Below are 23,254 nucleotides of genomic sequence, written 5' to 3' on the forward strand. Positions count from 1 at the left end.
GCAAATATACATTTAAATTAAGATTTGGCAAACACTTTAGAAAAGCTGTTAATAAAGTATTTATTTTGTGGAAACGTAGGTAGAGCAGAATTAACCATATGGAAACCCTAAGCTACCACCTCTGGCCCAGGGGTTAGACAGAAGCCTCGGAAACATGAACCTACTGGGCCTGAAATTAAATTAAAGTCGCAACTCCTTGGACAATGTTATTTTGTATTATTCTGTGGGAATTTTTTCCTCTTACCTTAGTTAGATCTCTGCTTAAAGTTCTTCCTCTAGCATTCTTCTCTCTCTTGAATTTCTCCCTCCCTACCATTTGCTTCTTTTTTTTCTCTGTCTCTCCTTCCCCGGGGTGGAAACTCTGAGTTTTGTATCTGCCCACCATTTCTGGGGCTTTTTAGGAACTGCCGCATGGGCTTGTTTAGTCAAACTCACCTAGTAAGTCCCAGGCTTTTACTTTAGCCTCTCTTCTTGGAGCCCCTTGTTTGTTTTTGGCCTGACGGTTCCTTGGCCCTACTGGGCAGCAGTGTCTTCTTAGTCCTTTAGTGTGAAAGGGCAAGGTAACTTATTGGGAAAGGTAGCAGAGATGGTGGATGGGATTGACGGCGGTGAGGTGGCTGTACTTGATCACCTCTTGGGTACTGGCCTGATTAGGGTGCTTGCCTACATTTCCTTTTTGGAGGTGGTCATGTTATTTATTAAGGTAGTGTAAATGGCTTTGTTGTCTGGATGTTGATGTTAAGAAAATGTGGCTCAATTTCTTTGATGTGGAGAATGTTGAGGACAGTGGTTGTGGGGATGGTGGTTGGGAGATGTTCTTTGTGGGATGCAGGGATGTAGAAGGTTAGCTCTTATATAATATATAAAATAATAAAATTAAAGTAGAGTGCTTAATAAGCACCACGACAACTACCAGGCACTACCCACAGTGTTTGAACCACCATACAAGACACATATTAAAAAAATACTTATGGCTTCTTTAAGGAATCACTGGCAGATCTCTCCATTAAAAGAGCATAAAACTCAGAAGTGTTGTACATAAAAAAAACGAAAACATTTAATATAAATAATAGTTCCGATTGTTGAAATATGCAAAGGGATACATAAGCTAGTAAGATTCCTAACTCACATTTACTAGAGATTTTTTACTAGCTCTAGTATATTGGGCACTATGGCTTTAAGGGATGACACACACCACGGGTATGGAGATATGTTAATGTAAATATGGCTCACAGTTTCTTTATTAACAGAGTATAACAATTGGGTAAAAGATAAAATCAAAGCCTTTTACAAACTGTAGTGTGTGAGTCTATGCAGCAGACAGCCCCTACACACTTGCCGCAGTTTCTTTGCCATTTCAGTTCAATTCAACTCTCGCAGCTTCTTTGGACTGCCCACGTATGCAACGTCACTCTTCTACACGTATAATTTGTATCAGATCCATCAGGACATTCGAGTTCCCTGACAAAGCTGATAGAAGCAACATGTGTAGATGGAGTGATGGCACATATGTGGGCAGTTCAAAGGAGCTGCGAGAGTTACGAGACTAATATAGCCAGAGAGAGTGTGTCAGGTTTGCTTCATATAACGTTGGGGTTAACCCCTAATGGAATAGAAATATGAAAACAAAGAGAGAAAAGGAATCGGAGGTAGAGAAAGTATTAGTACATCACAATCCAAACTTTTCACAGATAGGAAGCAACCCAAAGGTCAATAACTGATAGATAATAAAACATAACCCTTAATGTATATAATATAATAAAAGTAGATATGTAGAGTATATAACTTGTGATAATCTTAAACAAGCTAGCAATATCATCCAATAGCACAGAAGAGGAGAAATAAATAGATTAATCTAATGCAAACAAATGAAAAAATAAAGATTAGAAACTAATAAGTACAAAATGGCCAAGATAGCTGAAGTAGGAAATTACAATATGATGCTCCGGTAAAAAAAAGAAAAGCAAAAAAGAAATACTTTCAACTAGTGGAAACAAAAGTAAATAAAGCTGGAGTAAATAAGTATCCAAAAGAGATAAACTCCTAGAGAATAGGGCACATAAAGGGGGGAAGGTACAACATGAACAGGGGCAGGAAAACCAGTAGCTACAAATAGTTCCCTAATGTGCCTTCGAGCACACCCCTTAAAAAATTCTAAACCCTACCAGTAGTAGTACCACAACCACATAGTAGACTAATAGAAAAAAGAAAACAAATAAATTAAGTTGTAATAAAACCATAGAGTGGCGGCTGTATCTATGAAATCCTTGTAAGCTGCAGCAGCATCCCCAATCTGTCAGCCTCCTACTACACTAACTGTGCCGACGCGCGTTTCGCCAAATAATGGCTCTTCCCTGGCTCTTCCCTTTTTTCTACTAGAATTCTATGAATTATGTTTCATATTTAAATGATGTGAAATAGATAAATTGATGTGAAATAAAAGCCCTATTTCTCCTGAACAAAATGATATATATGTGGTCGCACTTAGTGTGAAAGAGGTAAATTACGGTTGAACAGACATATAGCTTAAATTCTACGTTTTGCTTTGGTTCAGAACTTAGACAATTGCCTCGGTCCTTAAGGGGATGTTAAACATGCTTTTATTTGTTTGTGTAGTTTTCCCAACGAGATCTCTTGTCTCCAGGGCTTTTCCCAGACCCGTTTTCCTATATGAAGCTCTGCCTGTAGCCGTCATGTACCCATTCTGTAAACACTTGCAGACAGATCGCAGACATCATGTCAGGAATTGCTGCCCAAATTTCCAAAGACAGAGACAGAGCACAGGGTGTTGGGTCTCACCACGATCCTGTGAAATATTTAAACCAAGATTTCAATGAGCTGAGGGCTCAGTTGTTGGCATCTGGCAAATTATTTGAGGATGAAAAATTCCCTACATCCTCATCTTCTCTTGGAGAGACAAATGAAATTATTGTGTGGAAGAGACCCTCGGTAAGAAAGCAATTTCTGTGTTAGCTATTTTTGTAATTTTTGTATGTATTGAACATTTAAGGGTTTATTGAAAGGAAACTATAGTCACCGGAACCAGTAAACCATAATGTAGTGGTTCTGGTGTCTATCTCTTTCAGAGAAAATCTCTTCATCCTCCCTATAACCCTTTGTATCTTGGAGAGTAGAAACACTGCAGGGAAGCCCTAGGAGTGAATCACCCCCAATGTCTGTTATGTTGGAATGTGAAGAGTACCGTTTCCAGCATTTAGGAAGCTTGATAAATGCACTATAGGGTTCTATTGGTTGAAATGCAGACACAGAGTATATATTTTTTTCTTTGTGTCCATAATTCAATACCTAGATTTCTGCCATTCTCCAGTCGACCTATTAAATGTACATGAAATATAGAACTCTCCTTATGAAGAGTAAGTTTGTTAGTGAGTATTGCATATAAAGGACCAGGAGCTTCTCTTCACGAGTAATTGGTTTTGGGGTTTGTTTGTTTTATTGTTGTTGTTTTTTTTGTTCTTACAGGAAATAACAAAAGATCCTCAGTTTATAGTTGGTGCAGCAACTCGTGAAGATATTAAACAAGGGCGCGTTGGTGAGTAAATGTGAAGACAAAAGTGTTCCCTGAATAGTTTTAAAGTGAACTTGTTATGAAAAAAGTGACCATATACATTAATTAAGCGATATTTCTCAAAGATACATGGTTTACTCAATGTAAAATACAAAGATTTACTCACTTTTCCTCCATTCTATCTACATGCTATGTCGATGTTACTCTTCATGTAACACTCAGCTACTGGCCATTCTCCCCTCCGCCTGTGCTCCTCCCTAAGTCTTCTTTGATTCGCCCTGCTTGGAATGCATCCCCGAGCAGGACAAATCTCGTCAGTGATGTGGGCACACAGGCCATGGCCGGTTCAAGACTATTTTGTGCCCTAGGCAAGACCAACTAGTTTCCCCCCTCCCCGCCAAAATTGCCTATTTGTGTATTTTTATTTCCTCAGCCCCTTTGAGTGTCTCTTTCTCCACTGCCCCTCTGTGTCTCTTTGTCCCTCCCCAGACCCTCTGTGTGTATCTTTCTCCTCATCCCCTTTGTGTCTCTTTTTCCTTCCCAGCTGCCTTTGTGTGTATCTTTCTTTCCCCAGTCACTTTGTGTGTTTCTTTCTCCCTCCAGCCCCTTTGTGTGCCTCTTCACCCAGCACCATTTTGGGTCTCTTTCTCCCTCCCCAGCCCCTCTGTGTGTCTCTTTCCCTTCAGCCCCTTTGTGTTTCTTTTTTCTGCCCAGCTGCATTTGTGTGTATCGTTCTCCCCCAGCCACTTTGTGTGTATCTTTCTCCCCCAACCCCTTTGAGTGTCTCTGTCATCCCCCAACCCTGTCTCTATTTCCCCTTCTCTAGCCTTTCTGTGTCTCTTCCCTCAGCACCTTTGTGGGTCTAATTCACCTGACGCTGGCTTTGTTGCTGTTGTTGGAACGGAGTGATGTCACATCATTGCATTCCTATACTCCCTAGGAATAGCAACCAAAGCATATGCACTATGCACTATGGGAGTAGAGCAGAGGGATCCCCTTTGGGTTGTCTTTCTGCTTTCCCATGCCAATCAAAGCCTCAGAATGCTGAGGGACTGACTGAAAGCTGCTAGAAAAAAATATTTTTAAAAAGTTTTATTTTCCCACTGTAAACATTAGCTAGCAAAACTGTCAGCACAATATATAGATAACATCTTCTGATCAGTCTAATGAGCAGAAGTTGTTTGTATCTTGAATGCATTAAGTGATTTAATATTAGTTAAAGGACACCTGTCACACAAACAGCCTTATAAAGTAATCACTAGATATTTTGAAAATCGGTGCCATGTTTTGCACAGGAAATTGCTGGTTCCTCTGTTCACTTGCATCTCTTACAATGAATGAAACTTTCCTGACCCTTGTGCTTCCGCTGGACCAAAGTTTTCAGGATAATTATGCGGGGATCTTCCACTTCAGGGTATGTCTGGTAAAATACCGTATATCAATGCTAAGTAACTCGTTATTGTCTGAATTTCAACAAAACTACGTGTTTAGTTTGTCCTATCTTGAAGTCAGTATTATTTTACTGTGTGAATCAAGATTGTGCTATGGCCAGCAATGTGTTTAAAGTGGCATACTATGGGCCCCGCATGATTTCTGAAGGAGGGTTCGGTTAATACTGAGATTGTGGTGTATTAAAAGAGTGGCTTACTAAGGAAAGTTGATTCTGTTATCATAGACGTCTCCATTTCACTTTCAATTTCTTGAGGTGCCAAGTAAATATTTCAGCTGTGAACGTTGCCTGATATAGTAAGTACACCGCTATTGTCACATTGTGGAAGTGAGACAAAAGAGTAAGTCATTTATTTGATGTATCTATTATTTATGTCATTATTTTATGTCTGCTTGACTTTATATACCTGGGATTTCACTTTCTCCACTGGATATTTTTTATTCTTATTATTTTACCGGTAAGATGGCAGTTTTTTTGTTTCAGAAACTTACATCTAAATTTGATGTTAAAATGTGTGATTGTGCTGAATACTTTTGAGTTTCATTTCAGTAATTTGAAAATGAAATATTTCTTAGTAAGTGATGCATTTATTTTATGGATACAAATAAGCCTGTCTTATTTGTAACAATGCTGTCAATTTCTTTAAGTTTTTTCGATTTGGAGAATGGGTCGATATTGTTGTGGATGACAGACTACCAACAGTAAATAATGCACTGTACTACATGACATCCGAAACTGTTACAGAGTTCTGGAGCCCACTTCTTGAAAAGGCTTACGCCAAGTAAGATCCATTGACCGTTGTACTAATAGTATTGTATCATCAGTTATCTGGTCCTCTTCTTGGATACGTTTTGTTGTGTCCTTGTATCTCCTGCACCCTAGTGTCCAGGGCCGGACTGGGAATAAAAAGCAGCCCTGGAAAAATGTTATACCAGCCCCATCATTAATTGTGACAGATATACAGTTACAATTATTTAACCAACAAGCGCACTCACAGGACTTAAAATAAACAAAAGAGCTGTTTTATTCTACTCAGATGTGCAACATCTTACTTCAACGTTTCATCCTTATAATTTTGAAAGGTCCATTAATGGGAATGAAACATTGACTGAATGCTGCTGCACGTCTGATTTAAATTAATCTTATTTTGGTTAGTCCTCATTCCTATGAGCGCGCGCTTCGTTGTATGTAGTTTGATACCAGGGAATGAAAGACTGGGAGTAGGCAGGGTTATCCACTAAACTAATATTTTTGTGAATGAAAATGTAAATTGCTAAATTTAGGCTACAATAGTCAAGCTGTCACTATACCCAAGATAACATTTTGTTTCAAATCCGCTATTTTGGTTTAAATTATGAAATTTAGATTTTCACTTTTTAAAATTAAAAATATTAATAATAACCCTTTGGCAAATGTCAAACCCTTCTTACATTTTATATATATATATAATAAAATAAAAATCACCAAAAAGGTAGTGATTCCTTTCGGTTAGATAGGAAGGTGTAAATATTGGTCTCAGAATAAGTGTGCAACTCCTCAAATCCCAGTAGAACAACCCACACCTTCGGCTGAAATAAATAAAAGAAAAAGAAAAGTAGCAAAAAGAAAAAATCTGATTGCTGTAACCAGGAGATAGTTACTAACACTTGCAATATTAGAGTGAGTATAATAGAGACCCCAATATTTAACCCCTTAAGGACACATGACATGTGTGACATGTCATGATTCCCTTTTATTCCAGAAGTTTGGTCCTTAAGGGGTTAAACAAAAAAGTTAGCAGGAATGGTAAATCTGCTAAACAATGTATCACAGTACCTGAATAACAATTGCAACAATGACAATATCAACTTCAGTATTCCAAAAACGGATATTCAAAGGGAAGTTCAATTATATATATATATCAGCAAATGGAGAGGAAAAAGATGACATCAGTCCTTAGTCTGTGTAAATAATCAGCATCAAACGGAGCAGTCCCAAAGAGTCTTTTAAACTGTATGCTCCTATCTGTAAACGGCTGAAATCCCTTCTATAGAAGCAGCAGGAAAATCTAGCCGATGGAAGCAGATAATACTGACACTCACACAAAGTAATCCATACTGACACATACATTAATACATAAACTTCCCGGTATCCCGGTGGGCCAGTCCGGCACTGCTAGTGTCACAGTTCTCACTGTGACATCCAGACGTGGTTCCCAAGAGGGGGATCTAAAGTCTGGACTCTTTCTGCCTTAGTATTGCTGTCTTGCCTCTGGGCCACACCTGAAGCAGATCCTTAATTAGCTGGGTATATAAGCACTGCCTTGCCCTGGGACCTTTGTCAGTTTGTTGGTTCATGTTTCCTATTCCTGCTGCTTAAGACTGACTTGGCTTGTGACCCCTGCTTCTGGATCTTCGTTATTGCCTGTTCGCTGCCTGCCCTGACCTTTGAAATCGTGTCTGGCTACTCTTCTGGATTTGCCCTTGTCTGTTTCCTCGTACCCGCTTACTGTTCCTGCCTAAGCCCCCGTGCACAGATTCACAGCTCAGGTAGCTTCTTATCTGGTTACCATGGGCTGTGTTTATCTGCAAGGATGAGCACAAATCTCTGCCTACCGTACTCCCAACTAAGGTAAGCTGTGACACCTAGAGCTCAGAACAAGACAAAAGATAGAAAACAGCTGTATAATACAGTAGGATCATACCTTGCAAGTTGTAATTTGAGTTGTTTGTTGCATGCCTCTTAACTTTCCTTTATCAGCTTGTGTTGCCCAAATCCACCCCTTATTTTTGTCTCTTACCCCCCAGTTTTGCATATATTACCCCCATTTATGTATTGTAACTACTTTTTTGAATCTTTATCCTCCTTTTATAGACTTAGTCAAGGAGTTTGCTTTCTTATGCCTGCTTTTGTGTATTACCCCCCTTGTGCCTCTCTTGTGTCTCTTAACCCCCTTCTAGTATCTTTTACCCTCCTCCTTGGGTTGTGTTCCTCTTTGTCTCATACCCACCTTGTGTCTCTTCCCCCTTGTGTCTCTTACCCCTCTTTGTGGGCTTCTTCACCCCCACACCTCACTCTCCCTTTCTTGCGTCTCTTACCCCCTCTTGGCTCTTAACTACCCCTTGTATCTCTTAACCAAGCCCTTTTGGTGCCTTTTAACCTTTCTTACCCCTTTTTCTAGCGTGATTTTGCAGTAGAGTAACTGTTTTATCCTCTACCTAGTCTCAGAAAGCTGCTTTCAGTGTGCTATGGCTGGAGGGAGCAGAGAAAGGATGCTTACAGTAGCTTTCTCAGACCAGGTAGTCGATAAAACAGTTATTTACCATGGTGTGCTTGGCCATGCTACATAGAATGGCCGGAAGGAGAGGGGAGCTCTGTGTACCACCCTCCCCCTGGTCGCCTGGGATGGACTGTCCCCCTCCAGTGGTTAGCACGCTACTGACTGTTGGACCTTAGTAATTGTTGGACCTTCCTTTCCCTTTTTTTCTTTATTATTGGGGTGAAGCATGTCAGTAAGTGTTGATCCATCCAAAAACAGTGTTTTATTAAAACAGTTTTTTGTTGGGGTTACCCGATAATATTATCTGTATCTCAGAACTTTATTTTAAAAAGGAGAACAATTTGAAATATCCACCTTGGTAAAACACTTTGACTATAATATTTAACCAACGCCATATTTGTTTTTCAATAGGGCCAACGGATCCTACAGGTCCCTGAAAGGAGGTTTCGAAGAAGAAGCTCTTGTGGATTTCACGGCAGGCTTTTGTGAAACATTTGTGTTAAATGAACAAGATGAAACCTTCTTCCAGAAAATAAAGGATTCTCTGAGATCTAATCTACTAATCACTTGTACAACACCGGTGAGAGTCCGATTTACCATTAAGGGTCTCTGTGAATTCTATCTGTCTATCTTCTCTCAAAAGACACAGTGTATTTTATATATTAAACAAGTTTAGTTTACATTTTTAATACAAAGTACAGCAAGTAAATAGTAATATATTTCAGACAGTTTGTATTAATTAGATATTACAGATGGCATCAGCTGATGGTAAAAATAAAACTACAGTATTTGTGTTATACAGATACTAGCGTTCACTAGCAATCAATAAATATGTACTCACATTAATGGCACCTGTCACCTCTTTGATACACTGTTTAATAAATAGCAACAAATTATCCTGGACAGAAAGTTTTAATATTTAAAGTGACATACAGTTAGTATATGTCATATTTTTTTTAATTCTTTCTTTTTTTTTTGTGTGCAGAGGTATAACAATACAGCAGTATGCTCGTTAATTCTGCACAATTTTTAGGTAAAAATAAACACGTTTTTTGAAGTATAAGCTGCTACGAGAATGAGGTAAAGGACAAGTCAGTAGAGAGACTTACGTGTTCAAAGGCCACAAAGGGGTAAATCAGGAGAGCCGAACAAGAATAACACCGAGTCTGGTCTCGATCAGCTTGCCAAGGATTCCCCTTCATGGGTAATGCAGTCTGACTGCATTAAATAATGAAAACGATGTGCCAATTTAGGAGCTTACTCTGCGCACATCTGCATTGCTGTACAGTCAGGCTCCCCCTCCGCCCCCCCATAAATAGCATTTTTGGTGTAACTTTGTCACAATTCCAAATTTAAATATGCCGACCTCTAGTAATTTAGACCTGAAAGTATAGGTGTGTGTTGGGACTTAGATCCTGCTTATGTCCTTAAATGCATATAATGTTTTTTCTCTTTCCAATGTTTAATATACAGTTGAAATAAATTAATATTTACTGTCTACTAGTCTGATACTGGAGAATGGAAAGAAAAGCTGAAAGCTGCCAATATTGTCGGTAGACATGCCCAATCAGTAACAGGAGCCGAAGAGGTGAGAAAAAAAATAAAACAAAATATATAGCTTCAAAATGTTCAAGTCATTTCTATGGGCTCACACGTTTTGATTATTGACTTGTAGGTGTCATATAATAATACGACAGTAAAGCTGATCCGATACAGAAATCCTTGGGGGTTTTCAGAATGGAATGGAGCTTGGAGTGATAAGTATGTCCAAATTCCTTCTAATATTTACTTTACTGAGATTGGAGAACAAAAGAGTAGCGGTCTTCACTGTTGAAGTCAAGGAGCTTGCACCGTTAGCTGGTGTTTCACAGATATAGCAATTGATCCACAAGAATTAAGCCATATAATTAAAAATATATCTTTTTGGATAAAATATTTTAAAAACAATAAACATTAGCAACATACAAGAGTACACACTGTCACGCCAAGGGTACATAATTCATTGTCACACTATAGAGTATTGTTAAATGTAACTTGTGTAGTGCATACATGAATTGGCCGCTTGGTATAGGACAGATGTCTGAAAAGGGTTAAAGTAAATTATATAGTAATGTGATGGAGGTGAGATGGCTTACAACATAAATTGTTCTTTTGATCAACCAAGTCTTCTGCAAGGTGTGAAATGTTACACAAGAGTTGCCTCTGAGTCTCTCCTTCAATATAAACTAACTCTCTAATTTGCCATATGTCTAGATTCCCTCTTAGATAGGGTTTCCTTTGATGTGTTAATGCCATTAGCACTCAAGAGAATCATTGTGTTCCACTATCATATCCAAAAGAAACATTTATAATTACCCACAGATTAATATTTATGCCTCCTTTTGTGCATACTTAGAACTGGGAACGAAATTCTTTGAATAGAATCTAAACATGTTTACCAGTGCTCATGCCGTTTGGAATGAATTGTGAAGTCCGATATGTTAGGTTAAAAGTAAGAAGTGTGAAATATCTATGGAATGGAAACATGGTAACAATTTCATAGATGCAATTATTATTTCTGTGGCAAGTACAAAAGAGGAGATAAAACCAAGAGTTTCTGTTTGGATTGATGTTGGTCTGGAACACGAGGGGATGGTCCCTTATAATTTCTATAGATATTCCTTATCTCCACCTCTGGGCCTGCTTGGAAACATGAGATGAATCCAGAGGGTATATATCAAATGATATGTAAATGGTTAGTGAGTCACCATCTTTCATTGCCAGAGCCCTCCTGGACAGAATGCCGTTACTATTAAAACATAAGAGAATGAGTAATTAGGATTTCTGTTAAATTATCCTGTTTGGTTTTTTTATCAGTTGGTGTAAATCATTTGTCAGCTTTTTTTTTCTATGCACTGTCTATTTTTGTTTATAATAAATATTGATTAAGTTCTGCCTTTGTCTGGTAAAGAATTGCGTTACTGGAGGAGACCAATTAATTTGTGTTTTGCAATTACATAGATATTGGGTTGAATTGTAATTTATGGGTTACTATTTTAATTTACCTGGGTGACCAAAGCACCCCATTTATAAATTGTCTTGGTGGTGGCAGCATTAAAATAGTACTATTTATATTATTATGGTTAAGTATGGGTGGTGTACAGGGGGGATTTGTATCATTATTTTCTGTTTAGTGCAGACAAATAGTGAACTTTAATCCTTTCGCCACCAGAAGTAAGTCACGCACACTCTTGGAGTATGGTGCGTTCGTGACACACACTGCATTACAATTTGCATAAAAAGAGACTATTTTCATTTCATGCCAATAGACAAATGTTTTGTAAGTGTTTTTAAGTGAATAAGTCTAAATGATTATAGCATAAGTTCAAGAGGTTCAATCAAGGTAGATGTTATACTGAGATGCACATAGTTTTTAACATTCTTTAATACTCTAATACACACGGTAGATTAAATATTATATATGATTTTTTTTTCTATAAAGGGCCCCAGAATGGGATAAGGTGAGCAAGGAAGTGAAAAATGCTCTTTGGAAGGACAAAGATGATGGAGAATCTTGGTAGGTTTGCTCTGTATTAGTATGTTATAGAGTGTTTATTTCTGGAACATAGTCTACAAACGCCGCCCAGCTACGCTCAATGTCTGCACAAGGCTGCAAGCTAAGCCCTTTGTTTGAACACTGTTCTTTACAGGTGCAAACGGGTTTTTCCAATTTGCTAGTCCTACTGGCAACAAGGCATAAATGGACATAATTATTTATACACAACTGACCTGCCTCACCGACACGGAGATAATCAACTTTGCCACTTTATGATTTCGCAAATTATGGAAAAAAACATTTAGAGCATTTCAGATCTTTGACTTTAATGGAAATTCACTAAATGGAGCTTTGAATCAGTTTGCACTGGCACAGAATTTGAACATATCTGAATTGATCCAAATTGGCCTGGAATGCTTTCAAGTGCATTGTTAGGGAATTAACATCCCAAAATGTTTTTTTTATACGGTAGCACCACTATTTAACATGCTACCATATGTCAAAAGTGAAAAAAATTACTAAAAATAAGTTGGTGATAACAGTACCATTACAAATGAATTAGATCTTACGGTAACGTATTACTAGCGTCTAGCAAGGGACTTCATTTGGAGTTCTATTTAATAATTTTCACAGTTTCCTTTTTTCCCCAGCTTTTATTTCCTTATCCTCCATTCTCTTCCTCTTCACATGTGATATAGAGAGAGGGAGGGTGAAGGAGAGAGATATTGCACAACATCTTTCTTCTGGTCTCCAAGATCCTATAACCCCCAGCATGAGTGAATAGATAATTTCACCCATCAGATCTTAGATCAGATTGAGCACATTTGAAATCTATACTCAAGTTGTTTTTCACAAACGACCCTTGACTTTGACGTGCCCAGTAGCACACACATAGCAACGTCTTTTGGCTGCCTGCAAGTCATCAACTATTGTTACTCAGAAAGCATTCTGTGTTTAGCAGAAGAAAGACATTGCAACTACTAAAGCGTCAGATCCAACATGCTTTTCATACAAAATGAATTTGTTACGGTTACCCCCAGGCTAGCTGAAGGCTGGACCGCTTGGATGTCCTGGTTCCCGAGTGTGGAGAGAGAGAAGTGCTATTCTGGTCAGCGGACCAGCAGAGTCCTGTGAATACAAAGCAATCCCACTAGTATAGCTAGGATACCCTGGTTCCCACAAAACGAGTCGAGGCTTTGATTTGAAGGTCAAACACGAACTGGCTTTAATGGCACAGGGTTAGCGGTATTTATGCAAAAGCCCAGGTCCGGGGACAGCCCCCTCTGGACCTGATGGGATACAGGGACAATACATACAGTTGACCAGTGACAATACACTGCATCGTTTGAAATAGTCTCCGCCCAACTTGGAGATAATGATTCCAACGGTTATGGCAATGTAATTATCTCCAAGTGCCCAGAATCCCACGTGCATTTCCAACTTGTAAAAATAGAATAAAATGTATATTTATAACAATTTACAAACTACCCCTTGTATTCTACCATTCGTTAGATAGCTCGGGTCTGAGCGCATCAGATAGACAAATAAAGCTCAGACCTTACGAACGGTATGGCTAGTCTCTGAGATATGTCTTTTCGTGTCTCGTTGTCCCGAACACGGGATGGCGGCCATCTTTTCTGCTTGTGAATTTACAAACTACCCCTTGTATTCTACCATTCGTTAGATAGCTCGGGTCTGAGCGCATCAGATAGACGAATAAAGCTCAGACCTTACGAACGGTATGGCTAGTCTCTGAGATATGTCTTTTCGTGTCTCGTTGTCCCGAACACGGGATGGCGGCCATCTTTTCTGCTTGTGAATAGGCGAGCGGGTATCGGTTCCAAAACTCCTGGAACCAAACACGCATAGTCAGCTGCACGAATACCGCTCTCTGGCTGGTTGTCCCAGCCCTTCGGGAACCGAACGTCGACCGCCCTAAAGGGACCAATTAGCCTGCGGTTTTACCGCAACCTCAGCGTTCTAATTACGGACACACGCCGGGGTGTAGGTGGTCCTCGTTCGGGAGTTTGGATACAGGGAAAATAGTCGACGAACGAGGCCACCCTGAGGTAGTCAATTAAGGTTTGTGGTTAACCGCAAACCGCAACCTCCCGGTGGTCGTCCGTTCGGTTGTTTCCGAGGTCAACAGGGTTAAGTGGCGGCACACGGCAGGGGCCGGGTGGTCCGAGTTCGTATGCACGAATTTGTAATCCAAGGGGTTCGTGTAAATGGGTAAACGTAATAGAAATACCGAAGAAACCGTCTTCGGTACTTTAACATAGGGTAATCCAATATGAGTCTGTGGAGTGTCCGTAACAGAATTGTTTCTTAAACATATACTGTTTTTTATGATAATGATAAAGAAACTATTTGCCCACTAACTATGGGCAAAACATGGGGGAGAAGAGTACGGAAGGATCAGCACTTAAAAACTTAAATAAAGGCAGCACACCTAAAGGATAGGGCACCCTCACAGGCCCTGTAGGTATAAGGAAGGAGAGAAAGGTGGCGCACAGAGATAATATATAAAATTAAATGTAAGACTGGGACTTCAAGACCTGTCTGACTCTTTGGAAGTACTTGGATGTTGCTATCCTCCTTGCCTCTTCCTCATGGTTGCGTTTGTGGTACCCCCAGGTACTTGTAGCTGTTCTCTACATCTGGCACCTGCCAAAGATGGGGTACATTGACGTTGTGGCAGGCTTATGCAATGTATGATCATATAATGTAACTAAACCCCCATTATTTTTGCCTATATTAGGTGTTTTTTTAAAAAAACTAATAAAATCTGTCAACATTTAAGTTGCTGTTTAGTGGATAGGTGAGTGCGCTGGATCTTGTGTAATAAATAAATAAATATATATATATATATATATATATATTTATATATATATAAAAAAAGAAAAAGAGACCTTGCACTCCAACTTACTTGATTGTAGACCCGGTGCTAGATTGCACTAAATAGATATAGCCAAAGAAAATCAGCACTCCCAGGATTTGTATCAAAAATGAAAATAAGTCTTTATTCCAACGGTCAACGTTTCAGTTCCGCTAGGGAACTTTCATCAGGACAGAATACACACATTTAAAAAATGGACATTGTTTAAATAAGGAAGGTAATCAGTGAAACTCACAGTTCAGATGTGCAGGGGGCTAATCATCCTTCCAAACGAGCGTCTGGGCGAGTGCAGGAGGCAAATGTCTCTCTGTTCGCGCGCTCAGGTTACTTCCTGGTTGCTCGCGTCCTCCATCACCATGGAGACGTCGGGCGCATGCGCAATAGGTATATCTGCTCTCACTGCAGTCACCCCTCGCTCGGAAGTTAGGATTTGTGCATTGTATCAACTGAATTTGTGCATTGTATCATTGAAACTCACAGTTCAGATGTGCAGGGGGCTAATCATCCTTCCAAACGAGCGTCTGGGTGAGTGCAGGAGGCAAATGTCTCTCTGTTCGCGCGCTCAGGTTACTTCCTGGTTGCTCGCGTCCTCCATCACCATGGAGACGTCGGGCGCATGCGCAATAGGTATATCTGCTCTCACTGCAGTCACCCCTCGCTCGGAAGTTAGGATTTGTGCATTGTATCAACTGAATTTGTGCATTGTATCATTGAAACTCACAGTTCAGATGTGCAGGGGGCTAATCATCCTTCCAAACGAGCGTCTGGGTGAGTGCAGGAGGCAAATGTCTCTCTGTTCGCGCGCTCAGGTTACTTCCTGGTTGCTCGCGTCCTCCATCACCATGGAGACGTCGGGCGCATGCGCAATAGGTATATCTGCTCTCACTGCAGTCACCCCTCGCTCGGAAGTTAGGATTTGTGCATTGTATCAACTGAAACATTGTTTCAAAACCCTCAAACTGCCGGACAAAATTATATACTCATTTGGTTAATCGCATACAAAGAAACACTACTATTATATATAGATAAATGTGCTTACAAAAAAATTAAAGCGTGCTAATGTATATGAATGCCATATTCCATGGCCCAATATTCCATTATTACATTAAAGTAGACAATATGTCTTATCATTATGTCTCTCAATTAGAATATACAATATATACAATATGTACAATATATATATATAAATAAAGAATTATAATTACGTGAACCTTCTAGGTGTAACTAAATATATATTAGTTATAAATGTATTGTCATTATTATTATAAAAAAGGAGTTAACTATCAAACAAACTGGTATGGTGCATATTGAAAAAAAAAATATGTCAGTGCCTAACAAGTGCTATTTTTACAAAGATACTCCAAAGACTCCCTGATACATAGCTACATCAGGATATTTAAGAAAAAAATAAAAACTTAATTAATGTGACATGATCTGTGCCGAATCTGTGCATAAGTTCCTGTATGCCATTGTCCTGGACTGTGGGGAAAATTCTTTACCTCTAAGAAACCCAACGATATAAAACATCACAAGCAGAAAATCCTTAACTCCTCCTGCACCATGTCCAGAACCATGGTCAAAACCAATTACCCTAATGATATATACTGATTAATAATCAATACAACCTCATAAATTTAGTTTAAAAACCAAAAAACATAAATTAAAAAATCAAAGAGGGCCATCAATACATTTTGGACAACTCACTATACACTTATAGTCATAATGTATTATATTATGACTAGAGACCTCTCCATTCTATACATCGTTCTAGAGTAAAGAGTTAACGGATTTCACCATATGACCAAACTGGGTTGGAGTCCATACTGATCCTATGCGGCTAAAGACTTCTCTTTCGCATGTCCCTTTATAGAAAGGAGGTATAGGTCAATTTTTAATTGAGTCCGTCTGGAGCTACTGTTCCCAGTTTTTGAATCCACCAAGCCTCCTTCTGTAGTAGCTGTTCCCGTCTGTTACCACCTCTTCTGGATATTGGGAGATGATCTATCGCCACACATTTTAAAGAAGCCAACAAATGGCCTTTCTCCAGAAAGTGACGTGCCACAGGTTTATCTGACTTGTTGTCCCTATAGGTCAACCTAATGCTTGACCTGTGCCCTCTTATCCTTTCACACAAGGCCGTTTCTGTCTTGCCTATGTAATTTAAGCCACAAGGGCATGACAATTTATAAATTACATAATCTGTGCGGCAGCTTATCCTGTGTTGGATTTTGAAAACTTGGCCCGTGTGTGGATGGTTGAAGCTCTTGCAAGAGATGAGGTGTCCACAGGTCACACAGCCTAGACATCTTACGCAGCCATGATTTACTACGTTCTTGCTAGCCGGCATGTAACTTTGAACCGGATCAGTGTGAACCAGAAGATCCCTCAAATTTCTGTTGTTCCTGTACGAAAACATCGGTTTGCGATGGAGACTCTCCGGCAAACTCTTATCGTTCTCCATAATATGCCAGTTTTTCATTACTGTCTGACATATTTTGGTGGTTGAAAAGTATAAATAAACTGGCAAGATGGTTATATTTGAACAACTTGGAGGTCTATGCCTACTAAGCCTTACAGTGATGTGTTGTGAGGGGTAAACTTGGGAGATAGGAGATGAATAGCTCCTTACTGTCTAGAAATCGGTACTAATGCACAGAAAAACTGACTGCTGTCTTTATTAAATCCTTAATAGCATAGTTTGCCGATAGACAGTCTCCCTATGTTGTCGCTGTAGCCTAACCAATAAATAAATAGTGTTGGTGGCTAAGGTCTGGTTACCAAAAAAGCTAACAAAAAATTCCCCATGAAGGTACATAGGCAGCAATAGAGAAATCATAGGATAAAAAGTTACAATACTGACTAAATACAGTGTTGCAATGATCAAAAAATCCTTAGCCCCTGACGAAGGTGTCTGAGTACACTGAAACGCGCGTCGGGCGTTAGCCTTCCCACTTTACTATTTTTTCACCTTATCACTTTGTTGCACACTATGGGTATTTAGACCCTCACTGGTTAATGTAATTCTCTTCAATTTTCACAGTGTTGTCCTTACAGCGATTGTGACGGCACATTAGGCAGTATTCGCTCTATTTTAGAGTCAGTAACAGATTAGAACACCCTCGAAGGTGTTGGGAGGTTATTAGGGACTGCTGTACAGGCTCTCGGTTAGACAAGATACCAGAAGAGTGGGTTACAAGTCTCTATATAGATATCAGGGGAATTGGTCTCCAATCTATATCTCCTATGTAGAATCAGAAAGGAATAAGTTACCTTTAGCTGATCACTTTTTGATCATTGCAACACTGTATTTAGTCAGTATTGTAACTTTTTATCCTATGATTTCTCTATTGCTGCCTATGTACCTTCATGGGGAATTTTTTGTTAGCTTTTTTGGTAACCAGACCTTAGCCACCGACACTATTTATTTATTGGTTAGGCTACAGCGACAACATAGGGAGACTGTCTATCGGCAAACTATGCTATTAAGGATTTAATAAAGACAGCAGTCAGTTTTTCTGTGCATTAGTACCGATTTCTAGACAGTAAGGAGCTATTCATCTCCTATCTCCCAAGTTTACCCCTCACAACACATCACTGTAAGGCTTAGTAGGCATAGACCTCCAAGTTGTTCAAATATAACCATCTTGCCAGTTTATTTATACTTTTCAATCTTTACATTTAACCAGGTACATGCCCTTTGGTGGCACTGGCAACACCCACTGACCATTACTTTTTGCCTGTCAACACCCCAATATCCTCTTCCGTTTGTTTTACTGTAGAGGACTTGGGATTACCAGGCAAACTATTTACGTTTAAATTTTGGTGGTTGCTGTATTGTACATCATTGGAAATGGAATTCTCATATTCTTCTCTCGCGGCTTCCTCTCTGTCTCTGTATTTAGTTCTCTGGCTTTTCTGAGTGCTCTATCCAACACCTTGTTAGTATATCCTCTCTGTGTAAATTTATTGTACATTTCCTGTAGTTGTTTATCACACTGTGATTCCCTTGAGTTGTTTCGAATTACCCTCAAAAATTGGGAGAGGGGTAGAGAATTTTTCACATGTTTCGGATGCGCACTCTCGTAATGGAGCAATGTATTGCGATCTGTAGGTTTTGTATACAGTTGATATTCAATCCTTCCCTGTTCGATTAATATCTCCAAATCCAGAAAATGTATCACATGGTTGTTGATATCGGAAGTCACTTTTATTGTTGGGGCTAGTCCGTTGATGTCTTCTACAAATTTTGCCGCCTCCTGAGTACTCCCTTTCCACAGGATCAGGATGTCGTCAATATATCGGAAATACTTAATGATGCTGTCAGGATACTTTTTAAAGATGTATTCCTTTTCAAATTGGTACATGTAAGCATTAGCATACATGGGGGCCATAGCCGCCCCCATGGATGTACCTGCCATTTGTAGGTACCACCTTGTCTCGAATCGAAAATAATTGTTTCTCAATGCTAGTGATAAGAGATCCAGGGTATATTCAATGGGTGGTCCACTATATTGTTCCGTCTCGCACAGCAGTTCCCTCATTGCTTCAATCCCCCCTCATGGGGTATCACTGTGTATAGACTAGAAACATCAAGAGTAATTAATGTGACAGGTCCCTCGAGGGTTTGCAATTGTTTCAATTCTTCTATCAGATGGGGCGTGTCTTTAACACAAGTCGGTATTCCATTGACGGGTAATTTAAACAGAAAATCCAAGTACTTTGCAATGGGCTCTAGTATGCCCCCTACGGCCGAGACAATGGGACGTCCAGGGTTTTTTTTTGGATTCTTGTGAATTTTTGGGAGTGTGTAGATGATAGGAGTCCGGGGACTATCTTTATACAGAAATTGGAATAATTGTAGATCAATTGTATACCCTGCTGTTACACCAAACGTAAGGGTATCATGGATTCTTTGAGCTATCTCCTTAGTCGGGTCATCTTTTAGGAGTTGGTAGGTATTTCCATCCTCCAATTGTCTGTATATTTCACTTGCGTAGTCCTCATAATTTTGTATCACTATGCCACCACCCTTGTCAGCAGGTCGTATAGTGATTGTGGCATCTTCTGATAGTGCTTGGATAATCTGTTTTTGTTTTTTTGAAATATTAGAGTGTTTTAAATGATGTCTTGACATGATATCTTCCGTCTCTGTTTTTACTGACATTAGGAAAGTCTTAATGGAAGGATGGCAAATGGGCGGATCAAATTTACTGATGGCTTTGAATCTATGTTGTGTGCTTTTCTCATTATCCGTCATTAAATCTTTTTGGGATTTCTGAAAAAAATCTTTTAATCTAAGATTCCTCCCAAATTTGAAGAGTTCAATGTCCCATTGAAATTTGTTGGGCAGCATCATAGGGATGAAGGAGAGGCCTTTATTCAGAACCTCCATTTCTTCTATAGTCAGAGATCTTTTTGATAGGTTAAACACCGGAATTATCTCCTGAGAGGTGGTTTGTCCTTGAGTCCAGTGGGGATGCCCCCTCTGGCCCCTTCTTGTGACATGTCTCTTTCGTTTCTGCGACTGCTCCTCGTTACATTGCGTGGAGGGGATAGAGTTTCCATTTGATCGCTGACCCCTAAAAAAGTGACTGATCTACGTGCAGATACACCTTCATTCTCTGAGGCAGATTCTCCCGAGGTCACGTCTATAGTGGAGACATCCGGTTTTATTATTTTCTTACGAAAGCGTCTGGGTCTTTGTCTTTGCTCACCCATTAGCCATTTGTATACCCGGTTCTCCCCATAATCCATCCGTACTCTTTCCATCTTTTGTCGCTTAAACTTCACCAGCTGGTTCTTATATTTCAATACCTCTTCATTCAATTTGATGTTAAGATTGATACCTTCCTGGGAATTTAGTATGATCGCATTTTCACTTTCCACTTGTTGTATCTTTAGTCTGATATCTAAGGACGCGAGCAACCAGGAAGTAACCTGAGCGCGCCAACAGAGAGACATTTGCCTCCTGCACTCGCCCAGACGCTCGTTTGGAAGGATGATTAGCCCCCTGCACATCTGAACTGTGAGTTTCAATGATACAATGCACAAATTCAGTTGATACAATGCACAAATCCTAACTTCCGAGCGAGGGGTGACTGCAGTGAGAGCAGATATACCTATTGCACATGCGCCCGACGTCTCCATGGTGATGGAGGACGCGAGCAACCAGGAAGTAACCTGAGCGCGCGAACAGAGAGACATTTGCCTCCTGCACTCGCCCAGACGCTCGTTTGGAAGGATGATTAGCCCCCTGCACATCTGAACTGTGAGTTTCACTGATTACCTTCCTTATTTAAAAAATGTCCATTTTTTAAATGTGTGTATTCTGTCCTGATGAAAGTTCCCTAGCGGAACTGAAACGTTGACCTTTGGAATAAAGACTTATTTTCATTTTTGATACAAATCCTGGGAGTGCTGATTTTCTTTGGCTATATTTATATATATATATATATATATATATATATATATATATATATATATATATATATATACAGTATCTCACAAAAGTGGGTACACCCCTCACATTTTTGTAAATATTTTATTATATCTTTTCATGTGACAACACTGAAGAAATGACACTCTGCTACAATGTAAAGTAGTACGTGTGCAGCCTGTATAACAGTGTAAATGTGCTGTCCCCTCAAAATAACTCAACACACAGCCATTAATGTCTAAACTGTTGGCAACAAAAGTGAGTACACCCCTAAGTGGAAATGCAGTAACAGCATTCAGCGTCTTCCTACTGTGATGTCTGAAGAAGGAACTGCCTTTTTTGAGAAAATGTTAAGTTTCTCAGAAATGGCAATGTTTTACTTTGTCTGGGAAAAGGCACAGGATCTGTGCTTCAAAACAACTTCATTAAGATTAAGTGGTTTTGGTGCTTAGACTAAGGCTTTAAACTTATCAGGACATATTTACTCTTCAGGCAGCAAAGCATTGCTTTGTCCTATGATAATTATTGGTGTACACTATCACTGTGTGTTTAAATACAGGCAGCACACGGCTCATTGGTATAAAAACATGTGGTTCATAAATTAGTGGTGTAAATGACCTGCAAAAATGAATGGTCAACCACTAGTGTGCTCATCATTGAACAGTTATTAATCTTATTTAAGAAAATGTCCACATCTCGTTCTGTAGTAGTTTTTGCATCTTTGAAACTTTTCCACTGTAGTAGTATCTATTAAATTGCTGAAAGATTTACTCTTGCATCCACAACTTTCTCTAAAAGATTATACACGGATCACCCATAAACTTAAAATCATCTGCCTAATATCAGTTAGGCACCTCGTGCTGCCAAGACAGCTCTGATGCATCAAGGCATCGACTCCACACGACCACTGAATGTTTAACATTAGCAGAATATCCTTCAAGTCCTACAAGTTGCAAGGTGGAGCCTTCACAGAACGTAATTTTTTTTTTCAGCACATCCCACAGATGCTCAATCTGATTGAGATCTGAAGAACTCGGAGGCCAAGCCAACACCTTGAACTCTTTCTCATGTTCCTCAAACCATTCCTTATTTTTTTATTTTTTCACTTGTGGCAGGATGCCTTATCCTGCTGAAATAGACCATTGCCATCTGGGAACACTATTGTCAGAAAGGGGTGTATGTGGTCTGCAACAGTCTCTATGAAGGTGGTCAAAGTAACATCCACATGAATGCCAGTACCCAAGGTTACCCAGCATTAGTTTGCCCAGAGCAAAAAACTTCCTCTCTTCCGCGGGTAAATAACGTCCATCCAGCTGATCTAAAAGAAAACATGATTCATTAGACCAGGCAACCTTCTTCCATTGTTCTATGGTCCAGTTCTGACACTCACATACCCCATTGAAGGCACTTTCGGTGGTGGACAAGTGTCTTCATGTGCTCTCTGACTGGTCTGCAGCCATGCAGCCACATACACAGCAAAATGTGATACACTGTGTGCTCTGACACCTTTCTATCCTGACTTTCATTAAGTTTTTCAGAAATTTGATCTACAGTAGTTCTTCTGTGCGATCGCCACATGCATCTTTTTTTGCTTCCCACATGCATCAATGAGCTTTGGGCGCCCATGTCCCTGATAGCAGTTCACAGTTTGTCCTTCCTTGCGCCACTTTGGAAGATACTAACCCATGCATACCAGGAACACCCTACAAGACTTGACATTTTGGAGATGTTCTAACCCAATCGTCCTAGCCATCACTATTTGGCCCTTGTCAAAGTCACTTAGATCTTTTCGCTTGCCCATTTTTCCTGCTTCGAATACCTGAAATTCAAGAACTGAATAAATGTTATTTACTTAATCTGTCAGGGGTTCTAATGTTGCATCTGACCAGCATTTTGCCTTATGTTAGCCATTGATTTGCCTACTTCCACCATAAGGTTATGTCCCTTTCTAAAGAAATGTTGCTTTGTTATTTGTAACTGGAAACCAAAAAGCCTCCAATAAAAAGCAGTTACTTTTACTTAGAACAAACTCTTCGTCTTCAACTGAAAAATGTTATGTTTGTCAAGATCCAATATACATCTGGTCCGCATCTAGAATATACTTATAGACTTTTTCTTTTCCTTTGCACTGTTACTTTTTAACAGG

The 23,254-nt window shown here is 39.6% G+C and overlaps 1 protein-coding gene across 1 annotated transcript; it reads left to right on the plus strand.

Moving 5' to 3' along the window:
* The first annotated feature begins 2,736 nt into the window (after positions 1-2,736).
* On the plus strand, positions 2,737-10,072 carry LOC134586432 (calpain-8-like). The gene is made up of 6 exons (XM_063441944.1): positions 2,737-2,949; positions 3,484-3,553; positions 4,825-4,943; positions 5,627-5,760; positions 8,650-8,818; positions 9,914-10,072. The coding sequence occupies exons 1-6, from the start codon at positions 2,737-2,739 to the stop codon at positions 10,070-10,072; spliced, it is 864 nt and encodes a 287-aa protein (XP_063298014.1).
* Positions 10,073-23,254: the final 13,182 nt, after the last annotated feature.

This window comes from Pelobates fuscus, chromosome 2 (assembly GCF_036172605.1).
Source record: "Pelobates fuscus isolate aPelFus1 chromosome 2, aPelFus1.pri, whole genome shotgun sequence".
NCBI classification, from domain to species: Eukaryota; Metazoa; Chordata; class Amphibia; order Anura; family Pelobatidae; genus Pelobates; species Pelobates fuscus.